The 23,975-nt window shown below is 38.1% G+C and overlaps 1 protein-coding gene across 4 annotated transcripts in view; it reads right to left on the bottom strand.

The window, feature by feature from the left end:
• The window catches only part of PARG (poly(ADP-ribose) glycohydrolase), a 111,596-nt gene that overhangs the window by 70,077 nt on the left and 17,544 nt on the right, over positions 1–23,975 (bottom strand). For 3 of the 4 annotated variants that reach the window (XM_081223863.1, XM_081223864.1, XM_081223861.1), the window contains exons 7-8: positions 21,722–21,796; positions 8,828–8,878 (exon numbers count right to left, since the gene is read on the bottom strand). In XM_081223863.1, the coding sequence (XP_081079989.1) occupies positions 8,828–8,878; positions 21,722–21,796 (126 nt within the window). The remainder of the gene's footprint in view (positions 1–8,827; positions 8,879–21,721; positions 21,797–23,975) is intronic. The other variant, XM_081223862.1, reaches the window with a different exon arrangement.

Below are 23,975 nucleotides of genomic sequence, written 5' to 3'. Positions count from 1 at the left end.
ATTCTAGTTTTAACTGGCATTTCCCCAATGACCAATGACACTGAGCATTTTTTAATGTGCTAACTGGTCATTTGTATAACTTTCTTTGTGACCTGTCTTTTAAACTCTTTTGTTTAATTTTTTTTAACGGGGTGGTTTTGTCTTCTTATTTTTAAATTGAGTTCTTTATATATTCTAAACATAAATCCTTTGTCAGATAAATATATATGCTTTGCAAATATTTTCTCCTTGTCTTTAGCTTGTCTATTCATTTTCTTAATGTCTTTTGATAAGTATTTATTAATTTTTTTCTTTTATGCTTAATGCTTTCTGTGTCCTAAGAAATCTTTGTCTATCCCTAAGTCACAAAGATGCTTTCTTCTAGAATCTTTATGGTTTTAGCTTTTGCATTTAGTTATTTTCTATGTATGCTGTATACAAAGAGTTGAAGTTCATTTTTTTCCCCCATAAAGAAACCCAGTTTTCCCAGCACCGTTTGTTGAAAGATGCTTCTTTCCCCCATCGATTGCTTTGGCAACTTTGTTGAAAATCAAATGATTGTATAAGTATGGGTCTATTTCTGGGTTTTATGGGTTTTCCAGTGATCAATTTGATTCTTATGCCAGGACCACACTATATTAGTTTCCTTGGGCTGCGGTAACTATCACAAACTGGGTGGCTTAGAAAAACAAAGATTCATTCTCTCACAGTTCTGGAGGCTAGAATTCTGAAACCAAGGTGCTAACAGAGTCATGTTCCCTGTGAAGGCTCTCAGAAAGAATTCTTCCTTGCCTCTCCCAAGCTTCTGGTGCCTATGGGCAATCCTTGGAATTCCTTGGCTTTCAGAAGCTTTCAACAAATAGTGGCTTCTATTATGGTGATGATGCATATTGTACCCTCTGCCTTGTTTAACCTTTTACTACAGTTAAACCACTAATTATGTGTCAAGACTAAGTTCACATCTCCTAGGGAAGCCTCCCTTGACTTTCCTAATTCCTTCTTCCTCATGTGACTCTATTTCACATGCACATACCTGTAGTACAGCACTTATAATGGTTTATTATAATTATTTATTTACATGTTCTTCTCCTCTCCTTCTCTAATCTGTGACACAGCAAAAGCAAGGACTGTATTTTATACATCTTGTATTCTACTACCAAGCATAATATTTAGTACTCATTATTATTTGCTGAATAGAGTTGATGAAAATTTTAAAATTACATTTTATCCTGCAAGCATCCCTGCAAAACAGAAAGCAGAAGGACATCTGGAGAAACTGAAGCTCAAAGAAGGTAAAGCCAATTTCCCACATTCAAACTTAATGGCATACATCGGGACTAGATGCCAGGACTTTTCTTCCCAGGTTCACAAGGAAGGGTATTTTAGAGAATGGAGCACTTGGCCAAGAAACTGGAATGGAATAATAAGGATAATTTGAACTCTGTTTACCTTACAGAGTTAGGAACACTCAGCTATAACCGTGTTTTATGAATTCTAAAGCCCCATATATAAATGCAAAGTATTATTATCTACTGGGCCAGTAATTTATGACCTTTCTGGAGCCTCCTCTTTCTTTCAACACCCCCCATATCAATTAACTGCCAGTCCTACTGATTGACCCAGCAGGGCGCCACATATTCATTACCTCCTCTTAATCACTACTAAACTACCCTGACTCAGCCCCTCATCCAGTCTCACCAAGATTACTACAGTAATCTAACTGTTGCCCTGCCCACCTTCAGTTTTAGCCCAAGTACACCCTGAGTGTGTCCCTGTTCCACTTGAAAGCTTTCAATGGCTTTTCCTTGCCTTTTCAGTACAGCACAAATCCTTCAATTAATAACCAAGCTATCTGGCCCTAGATGCTTATCTAGTCTTATTTAGGGCTCTCTCTGTCTCTCAAACTACCTTCTGTGCATTTTACATACTAGACATTTCAGCGATTTACTCTTCTCTAGCACCTATCTGTGCTTCCACAAATACAATCTGTGCTACGCCCGGAATATCTTTCCTACTCTAAAACTTACCTAACCTTTTAATGTCTTAAACAATACACTGCTTCAAAGTCTATCCAAATGGACTCACCAGCTAGAAGGTAACTCTTCCTTCCTCTTATAATTTTTTTTTTTTTTTTGCAGTATGCGGGCCTCTCACTGTTGTGGCCTCTCCCGTTGCAGAGCACAGGCCCCGGACGCGCAGGCTCAGCGGCCATGGCTCATGGGCCTAGCCACTCCGCGGTACGTGGGATCCTCCCAGACCGGGGCAGGAACCCGTGTCCCCTGCATCGGCAGGCGGACTCTCAACCACTGCGCCACCAGGGAAGCCCTCTTCCTCTTATAATTTAATTGTCTGTTTTTTCACAAGACACTTAAGACTTCCTGCTTTATGTTGTAGTTATTTATGGACATGCATTCTAGAGTTTACTAGAAGTTCCTTTCATACAAGATTGACATTGATTCACTATGCTAGAACATACTCATATGTAATGTTCTCAATAAAAATATTTGTTAAATTAACTGACACTTTCTACCACAGCTAGGTAATTTTACCAAGCTCTCCCTCTTCCTTCTCTCTACTGCCTATCAGAATCTCCCTGGACAGGTTTTTGATTTTTTTTTTTTTTTTTTTTTAGTAAATTAAACTGTATATGAACTGAGTTTTCTATAATACACCTAAAAAAATTACTGGAACTACCTCCAGAGCTTCCCAAGTTCGAGAGACAGGTTCATATTACAAAGATTAAAAAGAAAGAACATAAGTCAGAATTATTAAGATCTTTCAGATCCACCTCTTCTTCAGACATGTTTTTAGACTACAAAAATTAAACATTAGAGGAAAAAAATAATTATAGCACTAAGTTATGTAAGGATAAAAAAATCAACTGGAGAAGGTGAATGTTTCTAACATTTACTTGTGCACGATTCAGGCTGACACTTTGAAGAGAAGAATGTGACAGCTTACAAGAAAACAAACTCACTCATTCCCCTTAATTTCTGAAAGCTCATGCAAGTCTGACAAGCCAACCACAGGGTGATCTCTCATGTGTATCACCCATGACAATTATGGCTTTAATAAAAATGTTCTCCAAATTTTAATAAAGTCCAATTGATTTTCAGGAAATAGCCAGTCTAATATTTTCATATTTAAGAAGGCACATTTCACAAATTAGTGAGCTAATTTCTGGACTTAAATAAGACTTCCAAAAATTTTATATTACGGCAACAAAAGAGGTACAAAATGAATATGGTGGTGAGGGCAAGGTGATGTGCTGAGAAGCCACCTTGTCTCTCTATTGTCCCTTGGTTTGGTTTTCTCTTCAAACAGCTATTAAGAGCTTCCTAAGTAATTTTCAAAATGCTATGACTCAAACCTGAGAAGCACTGATAAAGATCACTACTCATTATAAGCATTTGAAATGATCTGTTTTAAGGATAATACAAAAGATCCTTTGAAGTATTTGCCCTGTAACTTACACTAGAAATAATCTGTATTTGTCATTAAATTAACAGTTGTTTAATATGGGATAAATCAGGTTTCTATACACTTGCTTTTTCTCCCCATCAATGGGTGCCAGCAGGAGTAAAAGAGTGCCAAGCATTAGAATCTCCTTTTATTCTTTTCTTCCCCTCCACCCCGACCCCGGGGAATGAAGGATTTATTATTACTTGCAGCAAGTAAGGAGAACATCGGGATCTTTCCCAAAGCAGTGTCTCTAGAATCAAAGAGATTCTTAACCTCCAATCCCATAGCCAAACTCTTATTAGCCAGTAAAGGGAAGAGGAAGTAAGGATGAAGTGAGAAAGAGCCCTTCGGCAGGTCACCTCAACTCCACTTCCACTCTCCCAATCCTTGTTCGGTTTCTCAGGACAGAACGATGAACTAGTTTCTCACTTCAGGAAACAAGCCATTAGTGGCTTAAAATTCACAGACTTTTGTAGATGGGTGTGGAAATTTCACCATCATATACTCCAAAACCCAAAAAAGTGACAACTAATTTGGGAACACAATCACTTTAGGAAGAACACCATCATCCAGTTCTTGAAACAAAATATGCCTCTAATCAAAACCAGTCACACTATTTCCTATACAAATTTCATTAGATTAAACATGAAGAACAAAATTGTGTAGGTTTATGACACATGAAGGAAGCTCTTCTCTAAACAGTAATCATTATCTTTTTTCATGCTAATAATAAAATGCACAAATTATTTTTGCCTTAGAAGGATAAAACATAATAACACACCCTCATTATCCTCTGTCTCCTAGAAGAATTTACTTCTCAATACCGTTATGGTAAATGATTATTCTTTAGGGAATGATCTCAGACTAGCAGAAGATGCTCTGATAGGTCTTTCTCATCTCTCACTCCTATTACTGTATGACTACATGGCCATAACTATCAATCACTCTAGCAAACAGCACCAAACCACAATGCTATTAAACACAAGCCAACAGATATTTTCAATACCATATAGTCACACTATTATCCATCTTTTATAGACAGGAAATCAAACTCAGCATGACAAGATTTCAGAGAAATAGCTAATGGTTAATGGAAGTTTTCTAGTCCTCGAAGCAAAATGGACTTAATTTGTCTAAGAAATATAAGTGAACAATAACTTCATTCTTTTACTATAGTTAACAGTTTTAAATTTAAAAAAATATTTTTGAACTGTAAGAAATACTTTAAAATTACTTATTTTTACTTTTACCTAATTTTTAAGATAGTTCAATGACAGCTTCTCCCACTCACACCACTAGGAAAGTAATTTGCCATGCGAATCAAGTAATGTGCATACCTACATATTATAATGCTTAATTCTTAATTTAATTAAATTATACAGTATGAATAGTCAATATTATAGTCCAAACTTCACTCTTATTTTTTTTCCCTTTATTTATTTATTTTTTATTAGTTTCTGCTTTATAACAAAGTGAATCAGTCATACATATACATCTGTTCCCACATCCCTTCCCTCATGCATCTCCCTCCCTCCCACCCTCCCCATCCCACCCCTCCAGGCGGTCACAAAGCACCGAGCTGATCTCCCTGTGCTCTGCGGCTGCTTCCCACTATCTATCTACCTTACGTTTGGTAGTGTATATATGTCCATGCCTCTCTTTCGCTTTGTCACAGCTTACCCTTCCCCCTCCCCATATCCTCAAGTCCATTCTCAAGTAGGTCTGTGTCTTTATTCCCGTTTTACCCCTAGGTTCTTCATGACATTTTTTTTTTTTTAAGTTTATTTATTTATTTTTTTAATTAGTTTCTGCTTTATAACAAAGTGAATCAGTCATACATATACATCTGTTCCCACATCCCTTCCCTCATGCATCTCCCTCCCTCCCACCCTCCCCATCCCACCCCTCCAGGCGGTCACAAAGCACCGAGCTGATCTCCCTGTGCTCTGCGGCTGCTTCCCACTATCTATCTACCTTACGTTTGGTAGTGTATACACGTCCATGCCTCTCTTTCGCCTTGTCACAGCCCACCCTTCCCCCTCCCCATATCCTCAAGTCCATTCTCAAGTAGGTCTGCGTCTTCATTCCCGTTTTGCCCCTAGGTTCTTCATGACATTTTTTTTTTAAATTCCGTATATATGTGTTAGCATACGGTATTTGTCTTTCTCTTTCTGACTAACTTCACTCTGTATGACAGACTCTAGGTCTATCCACCTCATTACAAATAGCTCAGTTTCGTTTCTTTTTATGGCTGAGTAATATTCCATTGTATATATGTGCCACATCTTCTTTATCCATTCATCCGATGATGGACACTTAGGTTGTTTCCAGCTCCGGGCTATTGTGAATAGAGCTGCAATGAACATTTTGGTACATGTCTCTTTTTGAATTATGCTTTTCTCAGGGTATATGCCCAGTAGTGGGATTGCTGGGTCATATGGTAGTTCTATTTGTAGTTTTTTAAGGAACCTCCATACCGTTCTCCATAGTGGCTGTACCAATTCACATTCCCACCAGCAGTGCAAGAGTGTTCCCTTTTCTCCACACCCTCTCCAGCATTTATTGTTTCTAGATTTCTTTTTTTTTTTTTTAAATTAGTTTCTGCTTTATAACAAAGTGAATCAGTCATACATATACATCTGTTCCCACATCCCTTCCCTCATGCATCTCCCTCCCTCCCACCCTCCCCATCCCACCCCTCCAGGCGGTCACAAAGCACCGAGCTGATCTCCCTGTGCTCTGCGGCTGCTTCCCACTATCTATCTACCTTACGTTTGGTAGTGTATATATGTCCATGCCTCTCTTTCGCTTTGTCACAGCTTACCCTTCCCCCTCCCCATATCCTCAAGTCCATTCTCAAGTAGGTCTGTGTCTTTATTCCCGTTTTACCCCTAGGTTCTTCATGACATTTTTTTAAATTCCATATATATGCAAACTTCACTCTTATTAATAAGGCTGAAACAAACATATTTCCCAAAGGTTTGAGGGCACCCCCTGGTGGCAGACTTTTGGGAGGGGGGAAAAAAACCCCACAAATACCATTACAATGAAAATATCTTTTTAAGAAATTGACCAAGTTCTACTCAGCAACTCAATTATTACAGGTAACATCCAATCTAGAAAAAATTCAAAATGTGATCAAAGAATGTTGGGAAATCTCTGAAGTTCCCTGTGAGGAGATCTGACCAGTAGCAGCTCCTAGGTAGCAGGACTAGCAAGTTGTCTGATGCAGAAGAAACCTTAGAGATGATCTCGTCCAGGGCAGAACAGAACTTTCTACACTGTCCAAGACGGTAGCCACCTGCCACATGTGTTGACTGAGCATGTGAAATGTGGCCTGTGTGACTGAGCAACTGCATTTCAAATTTTATTTCATTTTAATTAATTTCCATGTAAATAGCCACGTATCACTATTGGCTTATTGTCTGGACAACACAAATCTAGTCCTACTCTTTACTCCACTCCAATGAAATAAAAATAGTCACCAGAGCAATCCAAGGAAGAGCCAAAGGTTCCCAGACACATGTACAGCTGAATGGCGCAAATACATATAATTAGACCTGCACCATTTTGTTTGGGGATTCTTAAATGCACCTAATTTTTTTTTTTTTTTTTTGCGGTAGGCGGGCCTCTCACTGTTGTGGCCTCTCCCCTTGCAGAGCACAGGCTCCGGATGCGCAGGCCCAGCAGCCATGGCTCACGGGCCTAGCCGCTCTGCGGCATGTGGGATCTTCCCAGACCGGGGCACGAACCCGTGTCCCCTGCATCGGCAGGCGGACTCTCAACCACTGCGCCACCAGGGAAGCCCATATGCACCTAATTTTATTCCATTGCATTGGATTACTTTTTGGTAACTGCAATTCATTTGAAAATACAGATGAGTTTGAAAATGGTAAAATATCCCTTTTGAAATAATTTTTGGCTTTATAGCCTATAAAAACTGAAGACATGTGACAACTGGTACACCATTTAGCTACATCAAATAAAACGGATTACGAGCTCAGGTTCAATCTATCCTCTGGGGCATTCATTCTTTTCTCACATACAGAGAATAAAAAGGTAAAGGAGCCCCTGAACTGTGAATTAGCTAAGCTCAGGATTCCAAGAAAGAGAACAGCCCAATTGATCCAGCCTCTACTTTATACTTAACTCAAGTTAGGCATATTGTTAGTAGTATGTTGACATTCAGTTCAAGCATATATTGAGTGTCCACTTTGCCCAGGATGTCATATTGAGCACTGTGAGGAATAAACACAAAGGTAAACAATGCAAAGCAAGGTCTCTGTCCTCCAGAAACTTACTACTTTTTAGGGTAAAAATGCCATATAAACAGACATAAGGGTTATGTGTACATGACTCATCTTTTCTACCAACTGCCAATCTCAAATGGTCAACTGTCACTTTACACAAATAATTCCTAAATCTTTAAGAGACTGTGGCTTAAGACCCACATTTCTGTGTGCTGATCTACTCTCCTTAAGTATACTGAAGTTAGTTCAAGAAATACTTACTGAGCACCAGCCATAAGCTAGAAAACACTAAGATGCCCTGGAGAGGTTCAGCCTCATGAAGGATGCAGACATTTTATAGAAAGATCATGCATTATGTGGCAAGTGCATGGAGGCAGGCACAGGTACTACTGTGAGCACAGAGTGGAGTCTTTAGTAGAGGCTGGGAGGACAGAAAAGAGTTCCCAGAGGAGATAAAGACTGAGCTAAGTCTGGAAGGATGGATTAAGAACAAGCCAACAGCATGCCAGAGAACCATAAGGAATTCAGTCATTAGAATACCAGGTGTGGAGAAGCTCAGTATCAAGAAGTGATGCTGGAGAAATGGGTAGAGGCAAGGCCAGGGAATACCATAAACATCATCCAATAGAACTGAAAATAGATGAGGTGCCACATAGGGTTTGAAGATATATGCTTCAGATAGCTCACTGTGGGTGAGCAGCATGAAGGATGGATTTGAAGGGAGTGCCACTGAACATGGGGGTCAGCTGGATGACTGCTGCAATATACCATCTGAGTCATGATGACAGCATGGATTAGACAAGTATAACAGAAATAGAGGTGAGCCTCAAGAAGTGTTTAGGAAGTAAAATTATTATGTCTTAATATAAGAAGCTGACAGAGAGAAGGAGCTTAAGATAAAGATTTGAGTGTGCCCAACATTAAGTGGTATTTAAAGCTCCTGGCACTATGTTAAGTGCCAAGGAGTAACTAGATTTAAAAGGTAGACTACAGTTGACCCTTGAACAACACAGGAGTTAGAGGCACCGACCCTCCGCACAGCCGAAAACCTGTATATAATTTATACTTGGCCCTGTGTATCCACGGTTCCCCCATATCCATGGTTCTGGAATAGTACCTGTCCCTCAACTTTTTACCTTGCCTGAAGGAGTTTTTCCTCTTGGCAATTCTTCCTTCTCAAGTAGAACCTGTTAGAATGAAGAGGAGGAGCTGTTATTCTCCTCAGCCCCCACCGCTAATTCCTTCAGATTCAACGAACTGTGGATCGCCCAGCACTGTAGTACTTACTATTGAAAAAAACACACATATCAGTGGACCCATGCAGTTCAAACCCATGTTGTTCAAGGGTCAAATGTGCAGGTACCAGGCTGGGCAGGAAAAGATAGGAAGGCAGGAAAAAGCCAATAGATTACAACTGTTTTGCAAGGTGTGTTCCATGGGACATTAGCTACGAGGGGAATCATAAGCCGTTACACAGAAGGGGGCTTTGTTTATAAATAAGTTTGGGGAAAATGTTTAGTTAACCAAAACTAAACAGATTTCTTCACTATAAGACTCCTCAGAACTATTCCCAGTAGGAGGACATAACGTGTAGCAAACTAACTTGACCATTCAACCCTTTATTTAAAAGTATTAGAACAACACAACCTGGAAAACAGTGGCCCAAAAGAAAAGGGATGGAAGCAGTAGCCTTAAAAATAGAAAGTGCTATAGGAATAAGTGAGTAGAAAACTAGGAGGCTATGGCAGCAAAGAAATGCAGAACTAATGATGTTAGAGAAGGAACTGGCCCAGGGCATAACCAGATGCAATTTGTGATCATAATACAGTAGAGAGTTTCACATACAGGTTTGAGTCAGACTAGTTCATAGGTCATCAACATGATTACCAACCGAACAAAGGCTGTTGGATGTTGGTAGGTACCCTCCCTAAGTCAGTGCTTTTAATGATGCCAGATCTAAGGCCATAGGCCACTAAAGCCACCTTTTTTAAAGAGGATTTTTCCCAGGCTCCTCTTCTTTCTACTTATAATTCAAATCTTTGACCTTTTCAGGCCTCCCTAGATTTAGTTAACTGGTTTCTAGGACCATTCTGTCCCTTAACTGAATCATTTCCAGCTGATCTAATGTCTGGGCAGTATGTTTGACTGACTCAGTTGCTCTCTAGGTGCTAAATCAAAGGCTAGCTCTGATGGCATGCACCACAGGGCACAGATAAGAGGAGACCCACCTCAGCCCAGCTCCACAGGTATCAGCCTGGGTTTTCACAGATCTAGGTCATGGCCAAACGATTCAACAATGGACAGGAATCAGCAGTGGGGGCTGAGGAGAAAAACAACTCCTCCTCTTCATTCCAGCAAGTTCTACTTGAGAAGGAAGAACTGCCAATAGGAAAAGCTCCTTTAGCCAAGGTAAAAAGTTGAGGAACAGGCACTCTTCAAGGAGAGGTTTGAGAAACAGTAGAGCAGTTCTCAAACTTTCACATCTATCAGAATTAGCTAGGGGATTGTTAAAGCAAAGATGGCTGGGCCTCACCCGCCGAGTTTCTAATTTGCAAGGTTCAGGGTAGGGCAGGAGAATTTATATTCCTAACAAGTTCCCAGGTGATACTGCTGGTTCAGGGACCAAACCTCGAAAACCACTGCAGAAGAGCAGGGTTTCCTGATCTAGGCACTACTGACCTTTTGGGTTGCATAATTCTTTGTTACCGGGAGTGTCATCCTGTTCATTGTAGGATGTTTAGTGGCATCCATGCCCTCTACCCACCAGAAGCCAGTAGCACCTCCTCCCAGCTGTGAGAATGAAAAATGTCTCCAGACCTTGCCAAAGGTCCCCTGGGAAGCAGAATAACTCACAGATGAGAACTACCACAACAGATTATAGTCGTTAAGAGCTAAGACTCTGGAGTGAGTGGCACCTGGGTTGAAATCCTGCCTTCATCACTTGAACAAATTACTTAAACTCTCTAAGCCTTGAATTTTTAGTTGTTCATTTGTAAAATACAGTGTCTATATAATGGGGTATTTGTGAGAATCAAATGAGATAAAATATTCTGCTTACACTGTACTTAGTACATAGTAAAGCTGTCAATAATAAGCACCACCACTGTCTCTACCACAGATAACCAAGTAGGATGTCTCATCAAACACTCAGGAGATTATCTACAAGGTGAACTTTGTAGAAGGGGTAAGTCCAGGAGGAGACAGGGTTAAGCCTGGAATGGATAAGGGTTTGCATGTGACGTGAAGATAAAATGGTCTGCAGCTTAAGCAGTCAGCGTAAGGAAAAAGGAAAGGGTTATAAAGGGAGCCAAAAGTCAACCATGGGGAAAGAGGCTATTTATACGGCTGCTCAACCCAGTGTACTGTGACAGTAAGTACTTTTAAATTCCACTCCCAATGGAAAAAGATGCTCTGGTTCTATAGATAGAATGTTTTGTCCCCCCAAAATTCGTATGCTGAAACCTATTCCTCCAATGTGGTAGTATTTGGAGGTGGGGCGGGGCCTTGGGGTGATTAGGTTATGAAGGTGAGGCCATCTTAAATGGGATTGAGTGCCCTTATAAAAGAGACCTCAGAGAGCTTTCTTGCTCCTTCTACCTTGTGAGGACCCAGCAAGAAGACAGCCATCTATGAATCAGGAAGCAGGTCCTCACCAGACACTGAATCTGCCAACACCTTGATCTTGAACTTGCCAGCATCCAGAAATGTGAGAAATAAATCAACCACCCAGTCTATTCTGTTAAAACAGCCTGAATGGATTAAGACACCTTGTTTATATCTGAGCTGGGCTTCCCAGGGCTAAGGCAGATTAGACCAATAGCATAGCTTGGGAGTGCATTTGAAAATATTCCATATTTCACTATGCTGGAAATGGTTCTTCTTGCAGAAAATGTTTTTGTAGTGCTTTTCATGTAACCAAAGAGCAACTGAGGCAACAAGGTACCATGCCACTCAGCTTACTAAAAACTTCTTTAACACTGTAAAGAATAATTGCTCAGACAGCTTAGAATCTGACTGCCTTGTGCAGTTAATCATTATTTGTCATTACCATAGCAATAAATCATGGATAAGTATTTTTCACAATTAGTACCAAAAGTAAAATGTGGAAAGTTTATACAGGCTACACATGGAAACAGTATATAAATTTGAAAAACAGATTTATGTTGTTTTTATTTCCTCTTACTATTTTTATCTTCAGGTAATATATACTACGAAAATCCTTCTAGTGTTAAATATGAGATCTTACATGTGGTTAAAAGTGTTACGAGGAGCTTCACCAAAAGGAATACAGAATTTATTTTTAATGACTAGGAGTATAAGATGAGTAAATAACCTGAGAAGTAATCTAACAGGAATTATAAATCAAGGCATGGTGTCAAATTGCATTAAAAAAAAGAAAACAGCTCAGAGCTAGTTGATAGAGATATAAATCACAGGAGAGATTAGAACATGGAATTATTATCACCCCTCCAACAGAGTAGATTTCTAGATAATGAAATCAATGACACAGCAACATTTAAAAGTAATGGCTTCCATAGCTATTTGAACAGAGTAGGTAGGGTTGCAGTTACAGGACATTAATATACTAGATTAATTTCATTATTAGAATACAGGAGGAATTCTACTAAATAAATTTTCACTTTTGGATGTCTATAATTTCCATCCTCCTTGTCCTCCACACACATAAATACAACACAGTGTTTCACAAACACATAATAACAACTAATTTCATCAATGATCTAGTGCATAGAGGGCTCAACTAAAACTAATTATCCATTATACCTCAGCAAGTTTATAAAGCAAGGTGCCTAGTTCCAATTGGAGCAATTAATTCTATGAGAGGTGCACTATTTAAAATAAATCATGAATGAGACCCTCAACATATGTTCCAACCCAAAGGATACATTAACCAAACCAAGGAGGAAGTCCACATACTTCATACCAATCTAAAATTTAATATTTTGCTGACTCTGATTAGCTTTCTTTTGGCTCCTACAGTTCTCATGAATTAAATCAAGTCAAGATGTAAAAGTAATGCAGACCTTATTGATTCTAGAGACTGTGAGTCACTAAGGGAAGAAGTCCAAAAAGGTTAAATTTCCACTGAACTCCACATCAGAGGTTCAAAAGCTAGAGGAATAAAGGCATTAGCTGTAGTCCAGTGAAACATTCAAGGCTGCTTTCATTTGAATAGGAATTTATTACAGGCTCTTTATGACAAAAATAACAAGGATACTTTAAATCTTTTAAGTTTTGAAAAAAGGTCCAGAAATAGATTCGTTATGAAGAATTCCACTTGGAACTGGAAGCTAAGGAGTAATGTGTTTATATACATTCAGAAACTTACTTCTGCACTATTAAAAAAAAAAAGGCTATTGTGAAAGCCCACAATTTTTACTGGTTATTGGTTAATGACATTTGTTCTGATTTGAAACAGTGGTTAACAACGTGTTGCCTTACCTCAGCTTTTCCAAAACTAGTCTAAAAAACACTAATGTTCCATGAAACGTTTATAGAGATTGTGGTGGGGGGGGGATGGGGGTAGGGGTGAGGGAATGGAGAGAGAAAAAAGAAAAAAATCCTCTAATATTTTTGTTCTAAATTTTTTTCTTATATATATGTGTATATATATATTTTTTGGCTGCATTGGGTCTTCGTTGCTGTGCATGGGCCTTCTCTAGTTGCTGCAAGCAGGGGCTACTCTTCGTTGTGGTGTGCGGGCTTCTTCTGTGGTGCGCAAGGACTTCAGTAGCTGTGGCACGTGGCTCAGTAGTTGTGGCTTGCCTGCTCTAGAGCACAGGCTCAGTAGTTGTGGCGCACGGGCTTAGTTGCTCCGTGGCATGTGGGATCTTCCTGGACCAGGGACCGAACCCGTGTCCCCTGCATTGGCAGGCGGATTCTTAACCACTGTGGTTAAGAGCACCTAGAGCCTGCACACCTAGAGCCCATGCTACGCAACAAGAGAAGCTACCGTAGTGAGAAGCCAGTGCACCGCAGCAAAGAGTAGCCTCCGCTCACCTCAACTAGAGAAAAGCCCAGATACAGCAACGAAAACCTACTGCAGCCAAAAATAAAATAAACAAAATAAATAAATAAATAAAAATATTTTAACATACAAAAAAGTACTAAGTACATTCGATATAGTTATTATTAGATAAGCTGCCCATAATAGTATGGCACGCACCAGGAGGCCAGGAAGTCTGAAAGACACCACTTACGTATGAATGCACATATGATGCCCAAGTGATGCATAAACATACAACTATTGCGTTTTACGCTATTTAATGACAGGTGACTTACACTATGATTTCTGCCTAATAATTTCAATATATTATATTTTAACTTTTTATCCCATAATAAAGATATGAGTCAAAACAATTCCTTCTAGCCATTACTTTATATACACGAGATAACTTTCTTGGTAATCTATTTTAATACAAGCTTATACTTGTTTTCCCTGAGTTTCTACTGTTGTTCTGTCAATAATGATAATTTTTAAGGTTTCTCATGGTCACATGAGTTCAAAAATGTCATTTTAGTTAAACATGGCTATAACAGCACACGTCTCAATTTCTGGGACAAAGAATTCTGATAAACCTGTTTTTTAAAGGTAAAACTACACAAAAAGAACTCTGAAGGAAAAGATGACTTAGCATAATAGTTTGCTCCACTTAGTGCACATCCTTCAAAACTCAATACGACACCTATTTACCTTTTAAAATTAAGTACTACATAAGCAAGAATGCAAGTTCATTATGGATAGATTTACACATCCTCATTTACAGGAAAAGAGGCTTTACACAACCTTCCTCTGACAAGTCATAGGACACGAGCAGACAGGACAATACATACTCAATATTTTTTTTGTTGTTGTTTGTTTGTTTGTTTTTTTGCGGTACGCGGGCCTCTCACTGTTGTGGCCTCTCCCGTTGCGGGGCACAGGCTCCGGATGCGCAGGCTCAGCGGCCATGGCTCACGGGCCCAGCCGCTCCGCGGCATATGGGATCCTCCCAGACCGGGGCACGAACCCGTATCCCCTGCATCGGCAGGCGGACTCTCAACCACTGCGCCACCAGGGAGGCCCTATACTCAATATTTTAATAACTACAGCAAAGGCAAGAGATGCACAATTACTGAGTTGCCATAAAGAATTTACTGTGTACGTATGACTTGAGGTATAAACTTCATGCTGTATTTATTTAAAAAAAAATAGTGGCTTCCAAAGAGGAATATATTTCTAGCCTAACCACAACAACAAAACCTTTGAACTTTAAAGTTTAAATTTTTCCATTTTTTTATTTTAAATGACCTCCCATTCCAGTATTCCTATCTCTCTCTCTCCACTTTCCAGTATTCCTATCTCTCTCTCTCCACTTTCAGCAATCACAGATGTAAAAACAACAACAACAACAACAACAACAAAAACCTGATTTTGGTATTTATGGAAGCCTTTATGGATAAGCTAACTAACGTAAGTGAGGAAATAAGAGACCTATTCATTCCTATCTTTTCTATTCCAGACGTAAAACTAAACATGGGAAGGAAGATGAAACAGTCACCAAAAACCTTAGGTTTCTTTTCAACAACTATTCCATTTACTGAAAAGGTTCACTATACAAACCAATTTTAGAATTTAAAGTTCTGGCCTAATGAATAATTATAAGGCAAACATCCATTTTTTAACTAGCATCCAAGTCCAGAAATAGAAGCCAGAATCACAGAAACGTAAGTAACCACTCTTAACATACGCCATCCCTACACCCCTCTTCCATCACTATGGCCATAATGTGCTATGTAAATTTCACAAGTTAATTCACTGAGAATGAAAAGAAATAGTGCCACAGTTGTTCTAAGAGGGAAGTATTTAAAATATGTCTAAAATGTATTAATAGAGAAACTTTATTAATATATAGGACATTTTGTTAAACTTTCCTGTGAAAAATGTCAGCAATAAGTATATCGATTCAGTTAGAATACGAATTATAGAAGTGCTTGAATTTAATTTTGTGGAACACCACCCAGGAGGGCCATAAAACACAGATTATTTGTTCCTAGCACTTCCAACAGCTGGCAGGGAGGAAAACTAATATTAGCATTCAAGATGCAAAAAACACTAAATAACGGCCATTTCAACTCAGTAGCACCTAAATATTTAACTATGAATTACAAAATAACAGGTTGATTTCTGTGATCTTTGCTGGTCTCTGAAAAAAATTTTTTTAAAGCTTAGGCAGTACTCCTTGCTTTTATCCTAAATAAGGATGCTCAAAGATTACCAGGATTCTGGGTCTCTTACTTCTTGCTCTAAATACTAGCATTTAGGTAATAACTGTAACATGGAACCACACTAAATGACTGTTGATATTAATACCTCCTGTTCTAAAGTGGTATGGGTTACAAAACCTATTACTCACAGAACCAGCCAAAGCAAGGTTTTAAGGAGATAAATGTTAACAGCCCCAAAATCAACTTAACTGTAAAATATTAAAATTGGTATGATGTTAAATTTAAACTTCATTTTTTTCCTTAGCAAAACAAGTTACTCAGAGCTGGGTGTGACATTTAAGTAAAGAATTCCCAAACACTGTTAATAAGCAACATTTAAGAGCCCTTTTAAAAGAAGCATTCTTACTCCAAAATGTGGACACAGACAATGCAAAGCAAACAGAATTCATTTATAATTTAAAACCTAGCCAAACAACTGCTTCCCTTGCACTAAAGATCTCTTTTTACTCCTGCAATCCCACCACGTATGTATCTAATACTTACTTCTCAATAACCCCTGTAATCCTGGGCAATGTTATCCCTGTGGGCTGTGACATGGTAAAGTTCTATATTAATACCTTTGGCGATTTGAAGGACAGAAAAACACACAACTGTATTAAATATCCAAGGTCTACTGTTAAGTACATTGACAATGTACGAACAACAGACAGTCATAGAGAAGAACACCCTTAAATCTCTAGACGTGCTTTACACAGAGACTTCCTTAAATCTCTAACACTGGAATGGCTAAGCAAATGACATATCATTTGATGGAATATTATGCAACCATTAAGACTAAAAATGATAAAGCTATGTAACACAGCTTTATAATATATCATAAAATATTTTAAATATACTTTTATATCTAGATATAACTATAAAAAATAGAGAGACAAAAACTTGAAGAAAACAATAAGAAAAGAATATTTTGTACAATTGTGAGGACTCTCCCAACCCTCCCGTATGTTTACAAAGTAAATAAAAATCAGAAGGTCAAAAATGCAATGACTCGCCTCTCTAGAGAACTGTAAAACTATCATCAGCACCTTGGTAATCACCTCATATTTATGATCTACACTAAACACACCAAAACTTGCTATATATTACTCTTACAGGAATGTTTCTGGGCAAGGTCACCAGATAAAAGGGAAACAAGGTCCTGTCTGAGTAGAGTGATTAAGAAGAGAGGAAAAAACGACCACTTTACCTCATAGCAAGGTGACAGGGGTATTTTAACCAATGGCATGTTTTACTGCCGTCACAAGGTATCAAATGTACCTACCCAAATTAACAACTGTAACTAGTTTAAGGCATGAAAATTACAAAACTCAAATAGACCATCTATATACTATAACTTTAGTGACAAAGATTTTATCAGTTCGGTCAACTTTTCATTGCATCAAAAATTACATCTGTTTAAGAGTGAAAGACATCTAGATACAAAGATATTCTGACATAGCCATAAGGCTTCCATTATTTTATGCCTACCTTTAAACATCATATGGTTCAAAAGCTCAATAAGGTAACCCTGAAATTGACTGGTCCTGCCTCAAGATGCAGAATTAGTATGGATTCTATTAATATGATTATAGAAATTACCCTTCACAGCTAACTTTTTTCAGAAATTAATAAGCTGACCCTAAAATTCACATGAAAGCACAAAAGATCCCAAACTGCCAAAACAAATTAGAAAAAGAACAAAGCTGGAGGACTCATACTTCTCAATTTAAAACTTACTACAAAGCTACAGTAGTCAAGATTGTGTGGAAGTGGCATAAAGACAGACATATAGAGTGGTGGAATAGAATTGAGAGGCCAGAAATAAACCCTCACATGTATGGTCAATTGGTTTTTGCAGGGTGCCAAGACAATTCAATAGGGATAGAAGTCTTTTCCACAAATGGTGCTGGGACAACCTGATATCCATCCATATAAAAAATAATGAAATCAGACCTCTATCTCACATCGTATGTGAAAATTAACACAAAATGGCTATTCACAAGCAAAAAAGTAAAACTTGACCCCTAATTCACACCATATACAAAAATCAATTCAAAATAAGTCATGAACCTAAAAGTAAGAGCTAAAACCATAAAATTCTTAGAAGAAAACACAAGAGTAAATGTTTGCAACCTTGGATTAGCTTCTTAGATATGACACCAAAAATAGAAAAAATTAATTTAGGCTTTATCAAAATTAAAAACTTTTGTGCTTCCCAAGACACCACCAGAGGTACAGAATGGACTTGAGGACATGGGGAGGGGGAAGGGTAAACTGGGACGAAGTGAGAGAGTGGCAATATATACTACTAAATGTAAAATAGCTAGTGGGAAGCAGCTGCACAGCACAGGGAGATCAGCTCAGTGCTTTGTGACCACCTGGCGGGGGGACAGGGAGGGTGGGAGGGAGGGAGATGCAAGAGGGAAGAGATATGGAAACATATGTATATGTATAACTGATTCATTTTGTTATAAAGCAGAAACTAACACACCATTGTAAAGCAATTTTACTCCAATAAAGATGTTAAAAAATTTTTTTTTAATTAAAAAAAAAAGCCATCTGACAGGCAAAGACTTTAAAGCCTGACAATATCAACCAAGCATTGGCCAGGGTGTGAAAAATAAAGTACAACTAACTACCTTGGAGAGTTCTTTGTCGATACCTGGGGAACCTCCAACATGCCTGCCCTACCCTGCAGCCTATCACAAGGGCACAAAGACAGCCATAGGCTGTGTCCATCACAGCACTGCTTGTGACAGCAAAACATTAGAAACTCCCCAACATCCAGCAGTACGGGCACAGGAAGGTAAGCTATTCATACAAGGAATCTAATCAGCATTAAAATGAGACAATTCTGTGTATATTCAGAATCGTTAGATACCAATGACATACTGCTGAGTAAAAATAAAGCAAGTTACAGAATATTATGTACACTATGATACCATATTCCATCATTTGAAATGCAGAAAACACTGCTATCTCTTGTTAATGGATATGTAGTTAAAATGTAGAAAAAAAATAACTGCCAAATCAAATGCTACACTTAGGACAATGCTGCCTTCAATGAAGGAGAAAGGGGAAAGAACCTGCAGAGAGAAACGAAGGAGGTTTTAATTATATATAGTATTTTTCATTTAACTATTTGGTGGAAACATATATCATAATGTTTAAATGTATTAACTCTAAAGGTGAGTGATAAAAATGGCCAGGTGTCAGGCACTGATCTATGCTTTGCATACATCACATCATTTAACCCTCACTACAACTCTCTAAGGGAGATGTACTATTTACCCCCATTTCCCAATGGGGAAACTGATGCACTGAGAGGATGCCTCAGGTTACCCACCCAGGATCCAAACCCAGGCCATGTGGACCCCTCTCTGTGCTCCTAACCACTCTAGAATCCTATCTCTGTGGAATGGACGTGGAGGCACATTGCAAATCTTCCTGATGTTTACATATGTTCAAACAATGTAATTACAGAAGAAGAGGGAGAAGTGCTACAAGAAAGAGATTTCCAAAGCCCCTGTGTGATGGTTCATTTTGTTTCAACCTGGCTGGGCCACAGTGGCCAGATATTTGATCAGACGTTATCCTGGATGTTTCTGTGAGGATGTTTTACATTTAAATCAATGGATGAGATTTACACTTAAATCAATGGACTCTTAGTAAGGCAGACTGCCCTCCATAAGGTGGATGGGCCTCATCCAATCAGTTGAAGGCCTGGATAGAATGAAAGGCTGACCTACCTCAGCAAGAGAGAATTCTGCCAGCAGGCTGCCTTTGGACATCATCTGCAACATCAGCTCATCCCTGGGTCTCCAGCCTGCCAGCCCATCCTGCAGATTTTAGACTTGCCAGCCTCCCATAATTGTGTGAACCAATTCCTCCTTAAAATCTTCTTCTCTCTCTCCCCCACATATATATATAGATGATAGATAGATATAGATAGATAAATATCTCTCTCTCCCATTGGTGCTGTTTCCCTGACTAATTATTAGTCAGTCTCTAATTACAGAGAAAATGAGCAGCAAGTAGGAAGGGAGGGTGTGTGCAGAGGGACATCAGACTGTGATCGCAGGCAATAGTGGAAGGAACACTGATTGGGTTACACTGTCCTACCAGGGACAAACTATGTCACTTTGGCCAAGAAAGTTCATTTCTAAATCATAACTACTCATTTACGATAGGAATGATAATTATTGTCTTATTTATCTCACAGTTATTTATCTGAAAAAAAGACCAGAGAGGGAAAGGCCACAATTAAAAAAAACATAGGACATGTTTAAAGTTCAATAATTATTCTCTATCAGGTAAGTTAAAGTTGTGTAATATTGAAAATATTTCAATTCAAAATGTTTCCATTTCAAAAATTACTTTCAGTTTCTAGTATTAGTAAATGAAGCATATATAACATGGATAATTAAACTGTGGGCAGCAAAATCAAATTATAAAAAAACTTTTAAACAGATTGTATATTAAAGTATCGTTCTTTGGGAAGGCTTACTTACCTAGCAAAAGTATACTGGCAGTTTCTTCTAAAACTAAAAATACATTTATCAAACAATTCAACAATCGCTCTCTTGGGGGTTTCTCCCAGTGAAATAAAAACTTATGTTTATGCAAACAACTGTATACGAAAGTTCACAGCAGCTTTAGTTCTAACAGCTAAAAACTAGAAACAACTCAAATGTCCTGAAATGCATTTACAGTGAAATTATGATACATCAATCTCACAGAACACTACTCAGCAATAAAAAGGAACCAAAAGGCAATATGAAAAGGTTACAAACTATAACCTTTCTGAAGTAACAAAATTATGCACAGGGAGAACAGATTAGTGGTTGCCAGAAGTTAGGAAGGAGTTTGTGTGGCTATAATGGGCAGCACCAGTGAGCACTGTGGTGATGGAACAGTTCTGTATCTTGACTGTGGTGGTGGCTACATGAAGATACAGTTACATAACTACACACACAAATGAGTACAGGCATAACTGGTAAAATCTAAATAAGGTCTTGCGTCAGTTTTCTAGTTTTGATATTGTATTATACTTATTTAAGCAATCAACATTGGGGAAGATAGGATGAAGTGCGCATGGGACCTTCCCTGTACATTTCTTTACAATTTCTTGTGAATCTAACATTATATCAAAATAAAGTGTTTTTTTTTAAAAGGTATACTGCTAGTTTTTCAAAATGGATGATACCTATTCTTCTAACAGTACTATCAAAGTGGTATTCTTACCCATTGCTGATAGCATACTAAACTGCTACAGTCCCCTGAGGAAAAATGATTTTACAGCATAAATCCAGGGCCATAAAAGTTTTGTGCCTTTTGACCTAGCCATCTAACTTCTGGGAATCACCTAAAGAAACAATATTAAATTTGGGAAAACATATACATGTATTTATTCACATACATATATAAAGATGTTACTACAGCGTAATTGAGAAGGGAGTAAAACTTATGCAACCTAAATGTCTTGAGAATATGGGAATCATTAAATTCTCAAAATCTAGACATGAAATACTATGCAGCTATTTTATAATACTGAAAATGGTATAACAATACAACAGAAAATGCATATCATGAGAGACTAAAGCAAAATTCAAAATTAGCTGCATATAAAGTAACAGGAAATATTTCTCACAAAAATAAAAGATGATAATGGTGTTAGTGTGACAGAATTATACATATTTTTCTCAAACTTTTCCATTAGAGTTGTCATATTAGTTTCATAGTTTAAGAAATAAGCATACTTCTACCTTATCCCAGAAATCAACCAAAGCTGTAAAGTCCCATTTCTTAGAATATGCCACATTGTATTTCAGAATAGCATCCTATGGAAAAAGCATAAACAAAATGTCATGATATAGTAAAGTGAATTATCTATGAACAGCCTGTCTCCTTTATGAACTATTTCCAGTGTATTTCTTAATGTTGGGCAAGCTTCTCCTACCATTAGCTACTCCACGTCAGTAACTATGAACAAAAAGAGCGCATACTAATTTATCATTCACTTAAGAAAAATGAGATTAGAAAGCTCAAGTAACAGGGGGAAAAACATAAGTACTCTAAAACATGCTCTGTAAACAGAGGCGATATAATCCAACTGGACAAAAATTGGATCTTAGGGATAAAAAAAGTAAATATTGTAGTGACTTTGGTCTTCAACAGGGTCACACTACATGTACAGATACACTGCGCATCAGCATTAAGATTTCATTAGGAGAGTAAATTAGGAAAAAATATCTAAAAAGGCTCCCTGGGGAAGAGAGCAATAATGAAAAAAAGACTGAGAAACATTAGCTTAAAGCCTAAAATGGTCTTTTTTCCTTTACTATTAGCTATTTTTATAAGCTACATAAATGGTTATCTTTCCCCATTAGTCCATGTGAAGTACGTATTTTGTAAAAAGTTAGACTAGTGCGCCATCTACCGGTGTAATTTTCAACTGTCTGAACAGGCAGTACTTCCTGGTTACCAGAGTGGGGTAGGCACACAACAATCCATTAGTTATGCAAAAAGAACAATTATTTACAATTATATTTTATCTCATCCTTTAAAATTTCTATTTTTATTATCTTTTATAATATATATTAAATTACTAAAGTAATAAATACATAGAATTTATAAAGAACCATTTATGACTGTAATACACACCCCCAAATTTTTTTTACTGAAGGCATATTAAGTCTGAAAGACACTGTGTTAGATTATTACTATAAACCTTCCAAATTTCCTCAGAATTGATGAAGTTTTAAAAAATTAACACTCTGCCAAAGAGCTTCCTGAAAAAATACTTCATGCCACATAAATTATTACCAAGCAGCTAGGTTAAATAATGAGCCAACAAAATGTCTTGTATCTACTTGGAATAAGAAGATGCCCAAGTTCCGGGGCTTCCCTGGTAGCGCAGTGGTTGAGAATCCACCCCCCAATGCAGGGGGCACGGGTTCAAGCCCTGGTCTGGGAAGATCCCACATGCCGCAGAGCAACTAAGCCCATGCACCACAACTACTGAGCCTGTGCTCTAGAGCCTGCGAGCCACAACTACTGAGCCCACGTGCCACAAGTACTGAAGCCCGTGCACCTAGAGCCTGTGCTCTGCAATGAGAGAAGCCACCGCAATGAGAAGCTCACACACCGCAAGAAAGAATAGCCCCCACTCGCCGCAACTAGAGAAAGCCCGCATGCAGCAACGAAGACCGAATGCAGCCAAAAATAAATAAAAAATAAATAAATTTATTTAAAAAAATAGCAATGTCTATCAACGGGTGAATGGACAAACAATGCTTATACTGGAAAAGGCTACTGATACATTCAACAACACGGATGACTCTCAAAGATATTCACCTAAGTGTAAGAAGCCAGACACGCTAGCATACATAACACATCATTCCATTCATATAAAATGGAAACCGATCTATAGTTTAAAAAAAAAAGGAAAAAGAAGAAGCAGATCAATAGTTGCCTGGGGTCAATACAGAAAGAGGAAACTGACTGCAAATGAGTAAGAAGAATCTTTGCAGGGTGACAGGAATGTTCTGTATCTTTTCTGTAGTGGGGGCTTCAAGTGTATATGCAAATGTCAAACCTCATCAAATTACATTCTTTAAAAGGATGTACTTTCTTATATGTAAGTTATTCCTCAAAGTTGGTAAGGAAAAACATTCTAAATAGCATTTATGCGCTAATTCTTTAATGGAGTTGTGTAATTAGCATTAACTCCTAACTAATATTTACTTTTACTTCAGTCTTCAAGTCTCAGAAGTAGTCCACCATGAGATCTCCTATCACCAGAAAAGCTGGATGCTACTCTATACAGTATTCTTAGCTGAGTGACTTTTTTTCAGTTCATAATTCATAATAAGCACAATGAGTTAAAGCAGAAAGAAGTCCATTCTTTACAAAATACCAGACACATCATTCATAGAAATATTACAGTGTAGATCAATTTTTGAGGACACTGTTCCTTTTTTACATTTTTAACATCTCTAATCCCTCTTAATTCAACAT

Source organism: Mesoplodon bidens (assembly GCF_964165515.1).
Source record: "Mesoplodon bidens genome assembly, chromosome: 1".
NCBI classification, from domain to species: domain Eukaryota; kingdom Metazoa; phylum Chordata; class Mammalia; order Artiodactyla; family Ziphiidae; genus Mesoplodon; species Mesoplodon bidens.
Note: the sequence above shows the minus strand (reverse complement) of the source record. Positions and strands in the feature narration are given on the sequence as shown.